The sequence below is a fragment of the Nerophis lumbriciformis genome, linkage group LG15 (genome assembly GCF_033978685.3).
Source record: "Nerophis lumbriciformis linkage group LG15, RoL_Nlum_v2.1, whole genome shotgun sequence".
In the NCBI taxonomy this organism is placed as follows: Eukaryota; Metazoa; Chordata; class Actinopteri; order Syngnathiformes; family Syngnathidae; genus Nerophis; species Nerophis lumbriciformis.
Genome location: NC_084562.2, coordinates 32,537,610 through 32,553,296, shown reverse-complemented (window position 1 = coordinate 32,553,296; position 15,687 = coordinate 32,537,610). Strand labels below are relative to the sequence as shown.

The 15,687-nt window shown below is 39.4% G+C and overlaps 1 protein-coding gene across 6 annotated transcripts in view; it reads right to left on the bottom strand.

Moving 5' to 3' along the window:
• pacsin3 (protein kinase C and casein kinase substrate in neurons 3) overlaps positions 1-15,687 on the bottom strand; it is a 126,967-nt gene that overhangs the window by 85,486 nt on the left and 25,794 nt on the right. For all 6 annotated transcript variants that reach the window (XM_061975064.1, XM_061975063.1, XM_061975062.1 and 3 more), the window contains 3 exons: positions 7,072-7,172; positions 4,761-4,917; positions 96-331 (listed from right to left, as the gene is read on the bottom strand). In XM_061975064.1, coding sequence (XP_061831048.1) covers positions 96-331; positions 4,761-4,917; positions 7,072-7,125 — 447 coding nt within the window. In that variant the 5' untranslated portion in view covers positions 7,126-7,172. The remainder of the gene's footprint in view (positions 1-95; positions 332-4,760; positions 4,918-7,071; positions 7,173-15,687) is intronic.

The window sequence follows — 15,687 nt, the reverse complement described above, 5'->3', positions numbered from 1 at the left end:
AGAGATATAACAAAATGTGGAAAAGGTAGAACGCTGTGAATACTTTCCGGATTCACTGCATCACCAAAAAAGTATAAAAAAAAGACGTATCAAACCTCTTTTAATTTGCGGACCCATGGTTTCTGGGCTTTGCGGAAGCCTTCGTCAGCCTCCTTAGTCTCCCTGAAACTTCCCATCATCTGTTTGTGGTAGGCTTCTTTCTGCCAACATCGCACCTTCTCACTGTCTTCTCCAACCAGTTGGTCACGCAGTTCTTGATGCAGCTCACACAGCCGATCGGCTGCCTGCATGAATGCATGCCACGCCTTCTCCAGGGTACCATACTGAGGCCCTAAGTGATGAGAACGAGCAATGAACAACTCTTTGAAAACTCTTTAATTTGATTTAAGGCCAATTTGCAATCTATGGAGGTTGGTGTTCGCAGACTAGTCATAGCAAACTATGACTCAATTACTGATGTGTTAAAAGGTCCTTAAACCTTATAACTGTTGCACTAAATCACAAATGTAGTTGGTCAATTATGTCAATTATTAGAATAAGGGCATCAATACTTGAAGCTTGGCAAAGGGTATTTCTAGAGGATTGAATGTCATTTGTAATGTTTATGATTTGATTAAATAACACTGTTTGTCTCATTATGAATGACACGATTTGATTCAAAGGCTAAATATCGTTAAACCCCTTTTAATAATACAAAGAAACTAGTTGAAGATTATTTGTTTTCCTTGTGAAATCATAAAGGGATAGTTTATTAATAAAAACAAATACAATTAGGAAAGGGAAATAAAATCATATTGGAAGTACAAACTCAAACATTTCTACACGTCCTATGAAAAACAGGTTAAGCTGATTCTTTTGTTCACATTTTACAATTAGCAATAACCACATTTAATTGCCTCACTTAGTTTTTCTTCATTAACAATTTACTGTATTACTCTTATTTAATCTTTACTTGTATTACTGTCTTTATTACACAATTTTACACTACACAAGCTAAGTATTGTCATTTTTCCAAACTCCTATTTGTTTATTGATATTTAATTATTTTCAAGACATTTGTCTTTACCAAAAAATTAACAAAATTTAAATGACATAATGTAAACGAGTGTAAATGATTAAGAATGTGAGAATCAAATTCCCCAATTGTGGGTTAAAAATGTCAAGCAGGTCCGACCTGATTTTCCCATCTACCACATTATGTTTAGTTGGTCCCCACACGCCAATAATGTCACACATACCAAGAGTCCGCTAATCTTTACACTTTTAATTGTTCAATTACTGTTTGTTGTCTTTTTTAATGTTGCATCTACAGTACAGGTAAAAGCCAGTAAATTAGAATATTTTGAAAAACTTGATTTATTTCAGTAATTGCATTCAAAAGGTGTAACTTGTACATTATATTTATTCATTGCACACAGACTGATGCATTCAAATGTTTATTTCATTTAATTTTGATGATTTGAAGTGGCAACAAATGAAAATCCAAAATTCCGTGTGTCACAAAATTAGAATATTACTTAAGGCTAATACAAAAAAGGGATTTTTAGAAATGTTGGCCAACTGAAAAGTATGAAAATGAAAAATATGAGCATGTACAATACTCAATACTTGGTTGGAGCTCCTTTTGCCTCAATTACTGCGTTAATGCGGCGTGGCATGGAGTCGATGAGTTTCTGGCACTGCTCAGGTGTTATGAGAGCCCAGGTTGCTCTGATAGTGGCCTTCAACTCTTCTGCGTTTTTGGGTCTGGCATTCTGCATCTTCCTTTTTACAATACCCCACAGATTTTCTATGGGGCTAAGGTCAGGGGAGTTGGCGGGCCAATTTAGAACAGAAATACCATGGTCCGTAAACCAGGCACGGGTAGATTTTGCGCTGTGTGCAGGCGCCAAGTCCTGTTGGAACTTGAAATCTCCATCTCCATAGAGCAGGTCAGCAGCAGGAAGCATGAAGTGCTCTAAAACTTGCTGGTAGACGGCTGCGTTGACCATGGATCTCAGGAAACAGAGTGGACTGACACCAGCAGATGACATGGCACCCCAAACCATCACTGATGGTGGAAACTTTACACTAGACTTCAGGCAACGTGGATCCTGTGCCTCTCCTGTCTTCCTCCAGACTCTGGGACCTCGATTTTCAAAGGAAATGCAAAATTTGCTTTCGTCAGAAAACATGACTTTGGACCACTCAGCAGCAGTCCAGCTGGTGTCGGTCCACTCTGTTTCCAAAAGGAGCTCCAACCAAGTATTGAGTATTGTACATGCTCATATTTTTCATTTTCATACTTTTCAGTTGGCCAACATTTCTAAAAATCCCTTTTTTGTATTAGCCTTAAGTAATATTCTAATTTTGTGACACACGGAATTTTGGATTTTCATTTGTTGCCACTTCAAATCATCAAAATTAAATGAAATAAACATTTGAATGCATCAGTCTGTGTGCAATGAATAAATATAATGTACAAGTTACACCTTTTGAATGCAATTACTGAAATAAATCAAGTTTTTCAAAATATTCTAATTTACTGGCTTTTACCTGTATATGGTGGATGCCCTGCTGTAGCATGTGTGACGAACAGTGTTGGGACTAACGCGTTACTAAGTAACGCGTTACTGTAACGCCGTTAGTTTCGGCGGTAACTAGTAATCTAACACGTTATTTTTTTATATTCACTAACTCAGTTATCGTTACTACATGATGCGTTACTACATTAAAAAATAACGTAAAATAACGCAGTATCGGCTAGAAACAGAAGAAGTGTCGTCCTTCTGTCTCACAAGGAAAAGAAAAGGCGTGCTTTCCTCGACCGAGGAGCGGAGCGCAGGGGAGACGTTCCTCCAGGGCCTATGTACTTCGGGGCTAACACCCTTCACTTTACCCGGCAGTGGGTCTTTACAGCTCCGGACTCGAGGGTGAATGACCAGGCCGGCGGTTTGTTGCAATTTTGTGACTTTATTGGTGTCTTGCACGCAGCCATCCACCAAGCTAGAGCACCTGCACGCATCCACTGTTGCGCTCCCTCACCTCTCTCGCCCACTCACTCACTGACGTCACTCACCTCACATGCTGTCATTTCTTAAAGGGCCACACACACACACACACACTACTCTCATAACAACTAAAAAGACATCATGGCGAAGCCAGAAGTCGAGGTTCTTAACATGGAGACATTGTCACTACTTTTCTTTTGTCGAGCACAAAGAAAATAACATTTTAGTTAAATGTAAGTTGTGTCTTGGATCAAAGATCCCATCTACTTAAAGTTAAAGTGACAATGATTGTCACACACACACTAGGTGTGGTGAAATTATTCTCTGCATTTGACCCATCACCCTTGATCACCCCCTGGGAGGTGAGGGGAGCAGTGAGTAGCAACAGTGACCGCACCCGGGAATACTGCCCAAAACAGCAATTCAAATCTGCTGAAACAGCTACATAAATGGTAAATGGGTTATACTTGTATAGCTTTTCTACCTTTTTCAGGAACTCAAAGCGCTTTGACAGTGTTTCCACATTCACCCATTCACACACACATTCACACACTGATGGCGGGAGCTGCCATGCAAGGCACTAACCAGGACCCATCAGGAGCAAGGTTGAAGTGTCTTGCTCAAGGACACAACGGACGTGACTAGGATGGTAGAAGGTGGGGATTGAACCAGTAACCCTCAGATTGCTGGCACGGCCACTCTCCCAACTTGGCCACGCCACATAAGCAACATGCTTTGACGAAGCTAGTAAAGAGAGACACAGACTCCGATGCCACTTCACCTCCACCTAAGGATTTTAACGGAGGGACTGCTAGCCAGGACAACATTGATAGAGCCATTGCAGCGTATGTGCTAGAAGACATGCAGGCTATTTCTACAGTGGAGTCACCCGTTTTCTGGCAGCTAAATAGCATGATACCGGCGTCAAACAACAAATGGCACAGAAAACATGTTCCAAGTACCTGGACAGTGAGTACATAAACATGGAAAGCGAGCTAAAGAAAACACTCCAAACTCTGCCTCTGCTCATCATTGAAGGTACACACTGTCAATTCTCTTATATACTATTTCATTCTAGACTTCTAGAGTGTTTGATTATCACATCACTCTAAATGTATAGACTATAAAGTTCACAAACATAAAGAGGGATGCTAGTGGGCCAGGCCAAGCTTTCATTTTCTCTAAACTAAAACTGGGGAAATGTGTAGAGTCTTCTGGGCTTCACTACAGTGTTGATCTCCTGAATACATTTTATTTCACAATTCCTTGAGAGAGAAAAAATGCCTGATTAGGCTTTGTGTATGTCATGTGTGCCTTCCTTGGGTGAAGCCAGCTTTACAGCTATGTTGTTATTATGCGGTTTGTTACTTATGTATGTTATGTTGCAGCTATTTCAAATAGTTTTGTCAATTTGTTGTGGCCTGAAATAAATTGGCCCTTTGAAACATATCTTTGTCTTTGTGTGTTGTATGTAGAGCACATTGCTTAGCAGAGTTCAGTGATGCAAATGCATGTCAAGTTGATCAACAGATTGTATTATTCTCCAGTGCAATAACAGTACTGAAACGAAGGCTAAAAGGGCATTAATGGGAGCCTTAAAAAAAAGGAGAAAAAAATAAGTAACTAAATAGCTCCTTTTCACAGTAACGCATTACTTTTTGGTGTAAGTAACTGAGTTAGTAACTGAGTTACTTTTGAAATAAAGTAACTAGTAACTGTAACTAGTTACTGGTTTTCAGTAACGAACCCAACACTGGTGACGAAGCTAACCTTTCTCGACCACACTTCTCCACCTCTTGGCCCAGTCACTCAGCTGCACAGCATAGCTTTTCTCGATCTTAGCACGTTCCTGGAAACAGCTGACCAACTCATTACATAGTCGATGGCCATCGTCTACCCGCTTCACCGTTCTCTTGTAGTTTCCTGGCTGCGTAGGACACAAAACAGATATAATAATGTGATTTAATCAATTGAGTATGTTCACAAGATCTCATGCAGGGCAGACACTATTTATCCAAAGAAACAGTAGAATCCGTTTAAGTCAACGTCCCATGCATTGGCTGACTCACGTCGATATAACAGAACTTAGCCATTGCTTGCACATTTAGGCCCTTATTTACTAAAGGTCTGCGTGTACTAAAACGCGTGAAAACTTGATAGCACATGATACGTGTGCAAAATGGATTGAGCAGAATACAGCGTGCAATCCATTTTTCCGCCCTGTCTTCACTAACGTGCAAAATATATGCTGATCATCAGAACGGCCACAATACTGGGATGAGAAAATGTAAACATCAAACAGCACGAGCAATGTGATTTATCAACACTGATCACCCTTTTGCAAGCGCTTTTTTGTGTTTTATTTAGCACGTAGCAGAAGGACGTGCAAACTGACAGTTCCACACACGGCTGCAGGATCAGTGCTTGCGATGGACAGACGAGAATCTAATATTTGTGAGTGTCAACATTTTGGACTGACAGAAATAATAAAAAATATTGTCTATTCAGAAATGTCCTTTTATAATTTTATAACTGCTGGATGACTTATGCTGCTGATTAAATTTAATTGATGCGTTTGGGTGTCTGTTGGCATTTTTTTAATTTAATTCGGGGTTTTTTTGTTTAGAAAATATGTTACTATAGTATATGTCTGACTCCTACACGAAAAGACGTCTATCATTTTGCATTTTCTTGCATTTCAGTCATTCCAGCACAAATGCGCTGGTGAAGCAATACACAGCCTCACGCACACAACGCACACTACGAAGTGTTAGTGTGAATGTGTTTTTGTTGTCTAGATTGCGATTTCAGAAAAGGTGCTACAGATTATAGATGTGTACTGCTTGTTCAACACATCGCACACAGGTAGGAGCATGATAACATGAATGTGCAGAAAATGATCGTCTCTGTGGTAAAAGGCCCGTATGCACACAAAATCCTCATTTAAATAAAGCGGTCTGCACCACTTTTCAATTGCACATGCAGTGTTAGATCCCATACAACATACAATGCTCATAGTACACGCTATTTTATTTTTTGCACACTGTCTAGCGTGTGGTATTTGGATCTTAGTAAATCAGGCCCTTACTTTTGAATTTCACCAGATACATAATAATGGGTAATGATAAATTACTGTTTACCCTATAGCAGTTTGTTAATGTCGCTTTTCTCCATTTGTGCAAAATTTTAAGTGGTGCATTTTGTTGCTGGGGAGGAAAAAAGTAGGCGTCTACCACGGAAGAAAAGGGACTTTGGTCCTCTGCCAAAGCTTTAAAGTGTCAGTTCCCTCCTCTGTTGCGCCTCCTAACCTTATTTGCTTGTTTTCATTGATTTAAAAATGACCACAAATCTGCTTTTGCAAAAATACACAAGCAATAATAACATTATTAACACTATAACACATGTCAACATTAACTGCCTATAGATATTATCCTTTTGGTTCTCAAATTTCAAGTTTTCAAATAGTCGACAAAAACAGATCACCGTGTTGTCTACTTAAGCGGACACTTTTTAATATTTAGAACACAGTATACCGGGACTTGATGAATTAGTCAACTTGGACGGATTGTCGACATAAACAGGTTCCACCGTATGAGGGTCACAAAGGATAGGATGACATTTTGGTTGGTGTTTAACAGCACTGAAGCTGTAAACTAAAAACAAGGTGACAATCAAAGCAAACATGCAAATATTTTAAACTCTTTCAAAACTGTTGATATAGGCTTGTGTTTTTATCTATTTATTGTATTGTGCTTTTGTTAATCTTTTTTAATGTTGAGAGACTGCGGATGGAAATTTAATTTAATCAATCTGCATTGTCCCTTTAAAAAAACAAAAACTACATCAATAATATTTAAAAAATAACCCATAAAATGCTTCAAAATCTGACATTTGACTTTCAGGAAACTAAGAACTGGTGTCATGAATGTCTTAACACAAAATTCAACAATGTAAGACCTATAAACAATACATTTCCAGCATGTTTATTTAAACATACACAGTGAACTTCGTTAAGAATCCCAATAAGCTAGGGCCAGTATTTGGCAGGGAATAGAACACAGGTTTGTTGTCAAATCTTTACCTCCCAGAAACTATTGCAGCTTTCAAGGGTATTTAGGTCTCCATCAGAGGACATTTTGCGGTCCGCCTTGCAGCACGGAATGATGGCGGCTTGAGATGAAACTAAGGAAAAAATAAATAAAATAAAAGCAATTTAGGTTAATACATATTACAAAGTGGTAAAACACAACACATTTTGGTTAAAAGGTGGTATGCTACAGTTCATACAAACATTAACATTTAGAACTGACAAAAAAAACAATTAAGTTTATGATGCGTTAGGGCTGAGAGGCAAGTCAGTCTCAAATAAAAGGCACAAACATTGGAACTGAGGGTTCACTGACAGCAACAAAATGGCAATAGCAGAGTATTTTAGCATGAATCTACATGTATGAGCCAAAAAGAAAGAACTTAGTGACTACAACTGAATAAAAATGGCAGACTCGTGCAAAGCTCCTCGGGTAAACCTCTACCATATATTGAAATATTTACTGACATAATTAAGGCAAAATCACTAAACCACTAAAGTCTCAAATTCCAAATGGCTTATTTGGAGCAAGTTTTTAAGAAGGCAAGATTGTTTTTTAAATATCTCAGCAATGCCTTCATAGTTCGATTTCAAATTCCGGGACTTATGGGGCTCGCAACGACACAAAAAGTAGTGTACAGTTCTAACTCCTATCTGTCAGTAGACTCTGACAAACTATGACACAGTTGACGGCCTGTAGAAAGGCTTTGGTATGTAAATAAGACCGCCCACAAATTGGTCCATTCTTAAGAGAAAGCGGCGTGAATATGGTCTGTAAAACCAAATCTATGTAAAATTTGGACACAAGCACTACCACTCACTACATGTTATGTAGACCAGTGGTCCCCAACCACCGGGCCGCGGCCCGGTACCGGTCCGTGGATCAATTGGTACCGGGCCGCACAAGAAATATATATATATATTTTTAATTTGATTAAATCAACATAAAAACACAAGATACACTTACAATTAGTGCACCAAACCAAACCCCCCCCCCCATTTACACTCATTCGCACAAAAGGGTTGTTTCTTTCCGTTATTAATATTTCTGGTTCCTACATTATAAATCAATATAGATCAGCACAGTCTGCAGGGATACAGTCCGTAAGCACACATGATTGTATTTTTTTATGACAAAAAAAAACCCAAAAAAACATCCCCCCTGTTGACCGGTCCGCAGTTACAAAAAGGTTGGGGACCACTGATGTAGACCACAAACAAATGTTTTAAATGTAAAAAAACAAAAAAACAACATAATAACTGAATAAAGAAAAACATTAAACCTGCAACTCAAACTGAGCCTGTGAACGAAAAATCTGAGGAGAACACTAGTATCTAAGGATAGATGTGAATATATGATTACATAATTTCAAACCAAATTATGACTTTATTTTAACTAAAAATTCCTATTTTTCAGCTGTAAAACACCTGCAGGAATCTAATGATGAACTCTGTCCACAGTTCATTGTGACCTAACTTCTCTATACATCCACTTCCTGCGTTTTGCTCATTGGACAGAACACTCTTTCAAGGCTAGAAAACTTCCTGCTGCAGACAACAACCTGAGAGGAAAACAACTGTCTGACTCACTAATCTATCCTTTTTGGTGGGGACATGAAGATTTGCGACAACTACTGTAATAACTAATATAGCACTGAAGCTTGATGTGAAGAAAACCATACATATTTCCCTAAAATCGTTCAGTCCTAGTACTCCGTTTACAGAATAGTGATGTGGGAAAAAAACATGGGCTTTGACTGTAGCTGTTAAAAGAGGCTATTACTTGTATTGTGTCTTGTATTCCGACTTCTTGCCGGAAGTGAAAACCAGTGGTGGTCAACCAAGCCAAGAACTATCGGAGTACAAAAAAGGCTTAAATCTTCCTGCAAAAAGCAGATACGAGCAAAAAATAAAATGATGCAATGGAATAGAACCTATACTTTATCCAAAAAAGATTTGTCGAGTGATATCAAGGATTACACGTCGGCCGCGTTCCCAGACATATCGAACTATTGTGCTACAGACGCCATTCTACACGACAAAACAGATGAAAACTTGGAAAAGCATGGAGGTCTACAACTTCTTTGTGTGAGGCGAGGTCAAGGAAATTGGTATCAAGACTGTCCCTGATAAATTTGCATCGTTTTTGTTCGGGTAAGGTTGCATTTCATGATTACCGTATTTTCCGCACTATTAGCCGCATCTAAAAACCACAAATTTACTCAAAAGCTGACAGTGCGGCTTATAACCCGGTGCGCTTTATATATGGATTAATATTAAGATTCATTTTCATAAAGTTTAGGTCTCGCAACTACGGTAAACAGCCGCCATCTTTTTTCCCCGTAGAAGAGGAAGTGCTTCTTCTTCTACGGCAAGCAACCGCCAAGGTAAGCACCCGCCCCCATAGAAGAGGAAGCGCTTCTTCTTCTACTGTAAGCAACCACCCGCCCCCGTAGAAGAAGAAGCGCGCGGATATTACGTTTCATTTCCTTTGTGTGTTTACATCTGTAAAGACCACAAAATGGCTCCTACTAAGCGACAGGTTTCCGGTTCATGAAAAGACGCAATCTCTCCATCCGCACACGGACTACTATTTCACAGCAACTGCCTAAAGACTTTCAAGAAAAGCTGGCTACTTTCCGTGCATATTGTAAAAACAAGATAGCTGAAAAAAAGATCCGGCCAGAGAACATTATCAACATGGACGAGGTTCCACTGACTTTTGATATTCCTGTGAACCGCACTGTGGATACAACGGGAGCACGTACGGTGAATATTCGCACCACAGGGAATGAGAAGTCATCCTTCACTGTGGTTCTAGCTTGCCATGCTAATGGCCAAAAACTTCCACCCATGGTGATATTCAAAAGGAAGACCTTGCCAAAAGAGACCTTTCCAGCCGGCGTCATCATAAAAGCTAACTCGAAGGGATGGATGGATGAAGAAAAGATGAGCGAGTGGTTAAGGGAAGTTTACGCAAAGAGGCCGGGTGGCTTTTTTCACGCAGCTCCGTCCATGTTGATATACGACTCCATGCGCGCCCACATCACGCTGGTTTTTAATATATTATTAAAGTTTGACTGACCTATCTGACTGTTTTTTTGACATTCCCTTTAGCGCAGTTAGATGCGGCTTATAACACGGGGCGGCTTATAGGTGGACAAAGTTTTGAAATATGCCGTTCATTGAAGGCGCGGCTTATAACCCAGGGCGGCTTATGGTGCGGAAAATACGGTAACTTTGCGTCTACTGCCATGTTTGTTGCTGTTGCACGCACCGTTTACGAGTAGCGTGTTTTTCCCCGTCTTTATCAAAACATAACAATAGATGTCAACATTGTGTATGTGCTGAAACTTCATTTATAATTGTTGCCTTTGGTAAAAACGTAACTATTAGGTTTTGCTCATATTTGCTTTCTTTTATTTAGACTCGCCAAGTTGGTACTTTTCGAAACACTTGTAGCAAACATGTGTTTAAGAAATACAAATAATATCAAGACAATACTCAAAGGTGTGTTTGATATACTTTGAACGTTCATTATTTCCCATTTAACAAACCGACACTGCAAACTCATGCATTCTTGACTATGCTCCCTTGTACTGGAGTGTTAGCTGCTATTCTCGTTGTTTCGTAAAATCTTGCACTCTTGCTCTGTTTGATTACCTCTCGAGGAACTCTGAACAGCCAAAAACAACACAGTGAGTAGACAGCTAACTTGACCACAACGCATATCTAATGGGTGGGACATGAGCCGGACGTGACGTCAGTAAAGTCCAAGCAATTGACTGTCCAATAAGTTGCTAATGACTCTAAGAAAGGATTCATATTGTAGGCGATACAAAACATGTGAGAAAAGTACGTTAAATATGTTGAGGCCTATATTTGGCACCCGATGGTCTTAAAGCAAAGCTTAACTTCTTACGACAGTCCGCCGGACGGTATATAGCAAGCCCTTCTATTAGCGTGTCAACTTAATTTGGTGAGATTGGAATGATTATACAGAATACGGTTATAACTGCAGGTTCAGTGAGACAGTGAACACAAACCATAGACTAGTTGCAAACAAAAACATGGATACAACTTATCTTCGTAACCTCATAGTATTCCAAATGTACATTGAGGTCCAACAAAAGTGGTCCTGTTATGTTGGCAATGGTGCAATTAGTTCGTCCCCACCAAGCCTTGCATAATTTTGTCAGATATACATATTTTTACATATTGTTAATAAAATGGTTTGCGGTTTTAGTCGAAAACTCCCAGAATGAGACAGGGTTGATAGTGAAACTGTCAGATACAGTTGTGGACTGGGTGTAGCACACAATTATGCAAAGGTCTTTGAATACAAAAAGAGTGGATACACTGTAGAGACAGTAGTAGCTGCAGTTTATTTCAGTATTATCTGCAAGTCTACTTAGTACTAGAATACAGTCTTTGGATAAACATGTTGTATTTTGTTATAAATGTGAACATTTTTAATATTTATAAAATTATTTTAAAGAGTGGTGTCTTGAGTATTTCAGGTGAATTCTTACGGATGTTGTATTGCCATGGTACAGAAAAGGAACAAACAACAAACAATGCTGGATAATATATATATATATATATATATATATATACATATATATACATATATATATATACACACACACACACACACACACACACACACACACACACACACACAGGTAAAAGCCAGTAAATTAGAATATTTTGAAAAACTTGATTTATTTCAGTAATTGCATTCAAAAGGTGTAACTTGTACATTATATTTATTCATTGCACACAGACTGATGCATTCAAATGTTTATTTCATTTAATTTTGATGATTTGAAGTGGCAACAAATGAAAATCCAAAATTCCGTGTGTCACAAAATTAGAATATTACTTAAGGCTAATACAAAAAAGGGATTTTTAGAAATGTTGGCCAACTGAAAAGTATGAAAATGAAAAATATGAGCATGTACAATACTCAATACTTGGTTGGAGCTCCTTTTGCCTCAATTACTGCGTTAATGCGGCGTGGCATGGAGTCGATGAGTTTCTGGCACTGCTCAGGTGTTATGAGAGCCCAGGTTGCTCTGATAGTGGCCTTCAACTCTTCTGCGTTTTTGGGTCTGGCATTCTGCATCTTCCTTTTCACAATACCCCACAGATTTTCTATGGGGCTAAGGTCAGGGGAGTTGGCGGGCCAATTTAGAACAGAAATACCATGGTCCGTAAACCAGGCACGGGTAGATTTTGCGCTGTGTGCAGGCGCCAAGTCCTGTTGGAACTTGAAATCTCCATCTCCATAGAGCAGGTCAGCAGCAGGAAGCATGAAGTGCTCTAAAACTTGCTGGTAGACGGCTGCGTGGACCCTGGATCTCAGGAAACAGAGTGGACCGACACCAGCAGATGACATGGCACCCCAAACCATCACCCAACCATGCAAATTTTGCATTTCCTTTGGAAATCGAGGTCCCAGAGTCTGGAGGAAGACAGGAGAGGCACAGGATCCACGTTGCCTGAAGTCTAGTGTAAAGTTTCCACCATCAGTGATGGTTTGGGGTGCCATGTCATCTGCTGGTGTCGGTCCACTCTGTTTCCTGAGATCCAGGGTCAACGCAGCCGTCTACCAGCAAGTTTTAGAGCACTTCATGCTTCCTGCTGCTGACCTGCTCTATGGAGATGGAGATTTCAAGTTCCAACAGGACTTGGCGCCTGCACACAGCGCAAAATCTACCCGTGCCTGGTTTACGGACCATGGTATTTCTGTTCTAAATTGGCCCGCCAACTCCCCTGACCTTAGCCCCATAGAAAATCTGTGGGGTATTGTGAAAAGGAAGATGCAGAATGCCAGACCCAAAAACGCAGAAGAGTTGAAGGCCACTATCAGAGCAACCTGGGCTCTCATAACACCTGAGCAGTGCCAGAAACTCATCGACTCCATGCCACGCCGCATTAATGCAGTAATTGAGGCAAAAGGAGCTCCAACCAAGTATTGAGTATTGTACATGCTCATATTTTTCATTTTCATACTTTTCAGTTGGCCAACATTTCTAAAAATCCCTTTTTTGTATTAGCCTTAAGTAATATTCTAATTTTGTGACACACAGAATTTTGGATTTTCATTTGTTGCCACTTCAAATCATCAAAATTAAATGAAATAAACATTTGAATGCATCAGTCTGTGTGCAATGAATAAATATAATGTACAAGTTACACCTTTTGAATGCAATTACTGAAATAAATCAAGTTTTTCAAAATATTCTAATTTACTGGCTTTTACCTGTATATATACATATATATACATATATATATATATATATATATATATATATATATATATATATATATGCACATAATGTGTCGTATCAGTGTAAGAAGACGAGTTATGTTCATGTTCATCTTCAACAGATTAACAGCTGACACGTTGCACCCGTTTAGACAGTTAATTTGCACAGGAATTGAAAGATAACAATGTGTGTGACTCACAGATGAATGGAAGGCATCTGCACAGCACAGGAATCTGCCACTAGCATGTTACAACTTGAGGACATAAGAAAAACCTGGCTTGACTCTAGGTTGCTGATTGATGCTTATACATCTCACAGGACAGCACAATGCTTGTCCACAACCCTTTGAGGGTTGGATGCAGGCATTTAGCTTTTATGGTTAGGGAAGGTTGAGTCAGCAACATCAGAGGTACCCACAACTACAGAAAGTAAATTAGTTGTTTGAGTGTCAGGGTGTGGTTCTCTGGAAATAGGTTTGTGGTTCTCTGAAATTAGGTTTGACTGCCAACAATTGTTGATACACTCAAAGTGTGCAGATGTAGAAGTAACAGGTCACATTTTCTGCAACCAAGAAAATAAACACCACTTTAATCAAAATTTGATTGTAAGTCCAATCCAATGCTGAATATGACCCCAACAACATCATCGCTACTACTTCACTGCATTCAGAGGGTGATTAAGGGTGCATGGTATTGTAGAATCTTTTCGATTCAGATTCTTTCAAAAGGCAGGGTCAAAAATGTACTTCTCACAGTGAATTATTAATTTATTTACAGTAAACTAGTAAATAAATATAAATCTTTTTAACTTTCTTATAAATGTTTTTTTCCCCTACCCTTAAAAAGGGAATGTACCAATTAATTTGGCCGATTTTTTCTTTTTAGACCTGAATAGCGTCACCATGGTAACACGAAATGTTCCCAACTATAAATAGCCTGTCGGCGCGAGCGGGACCTTTCCGACGGTATAAGATATGTAGGGGTTCGTTGGCCGGTTCGTCTTGAATTAATCGCAGCAGAATAAAATGGAAGAAGAAGAATAAAGATTAAGTCCAAGGAATATTACAAACCCCGTTTCCATATGAGTTGGGAAATTGTGTTAGATGTAAATATAAATGGAATACAATGATTTGCACATCTTTTTTAACCCATATTCAATTGAATGCGCTACAAAGACAAGATATTTGATGTTCAAACTCATAAACTTTTTTTTTTTTTTCAAATATAATTAACTTAGAATTTCATGGTTGCAACACGTGCCAAAGTAGTTGGGAAAGGGCATGTTCACCACTGTGTTACATCACCTTTTATTTTAACAACACTCAATAAACGATTGGGAACTGAGGAAACTAATTGTTGAAGCTTTGAAAGTGGAATTCTTTCCCATTCTTGTTTTTATGTAGAGCTTCAGTCGTTCAACAGTCCGGGGTCTCCGCTGTCGTATTTTACGCTTCATAATGCGCCACACATTTTCGATGGGAGACAGATCTGGACTGCAGGCGAGCCAGGAAAGTACCCGCACTCTTTTTTTTATGAAGCCACGCTGTTGTAACACGTGCTGAATGTGGCTTTGCATTGTCTTGCTGAAATAAGCAGGGGCGTCCATGAAAAAGACGGCGCTTAGATGGCAGCATATGTTGTTCCAAAACCTGTATGTACCTTTCAGCATTAATGGTGCCTTCACAGATGTGTAAGTTACCCATGCGTTGGGCACTAATGCACCCCCACACCATCACAGATGATGGCTTTTGAACTTTGCGTCGATAACAGTCTGGATGGTTCGCTTCCCCTTTGGTCCGGATGACACGATGTCGAATATTTCCAAAAACAATTTGAAATGTGGACTCGTCAAACCACATAACACTTTTCCACTTTGCATGAGTCCATCTTAGATGATCTCGGGCCCAAAAAAAAACGGCGGCGTTTCTGGATGTTGTTGATAAATGGCTTTCGCTTTGCATAGTAGAGCTTTAACTTGCACTTACAGATGTAGTGACGAACTGTATTTAGTGACAGTGGTTTTCTGAAGTGATCATGAGCCCATGTGGTGATATCCTTTAGAGATTGATGTCCGTTTTTGATACAATGCCGTCTGAGGGATCGAAGGTCACGGTCATTCAATGTTGGTTTCCGGCCATGCCGCTTACGTGGAGTGATTTCTCCAGATTCTCTGAACTTTTTGATGATATTATGGACCGTAGATGTTGAAATCCCTAAATTTCTTGCAATTGCACTTTGAGAAACGTTGTTCTTAAACTGTTTGACTATTTGCTCACGCAGTTGTGGACAAAGGGGTGTACCTCGCCCCATCCTTTCTTGTGAAAGACTGAGCATTT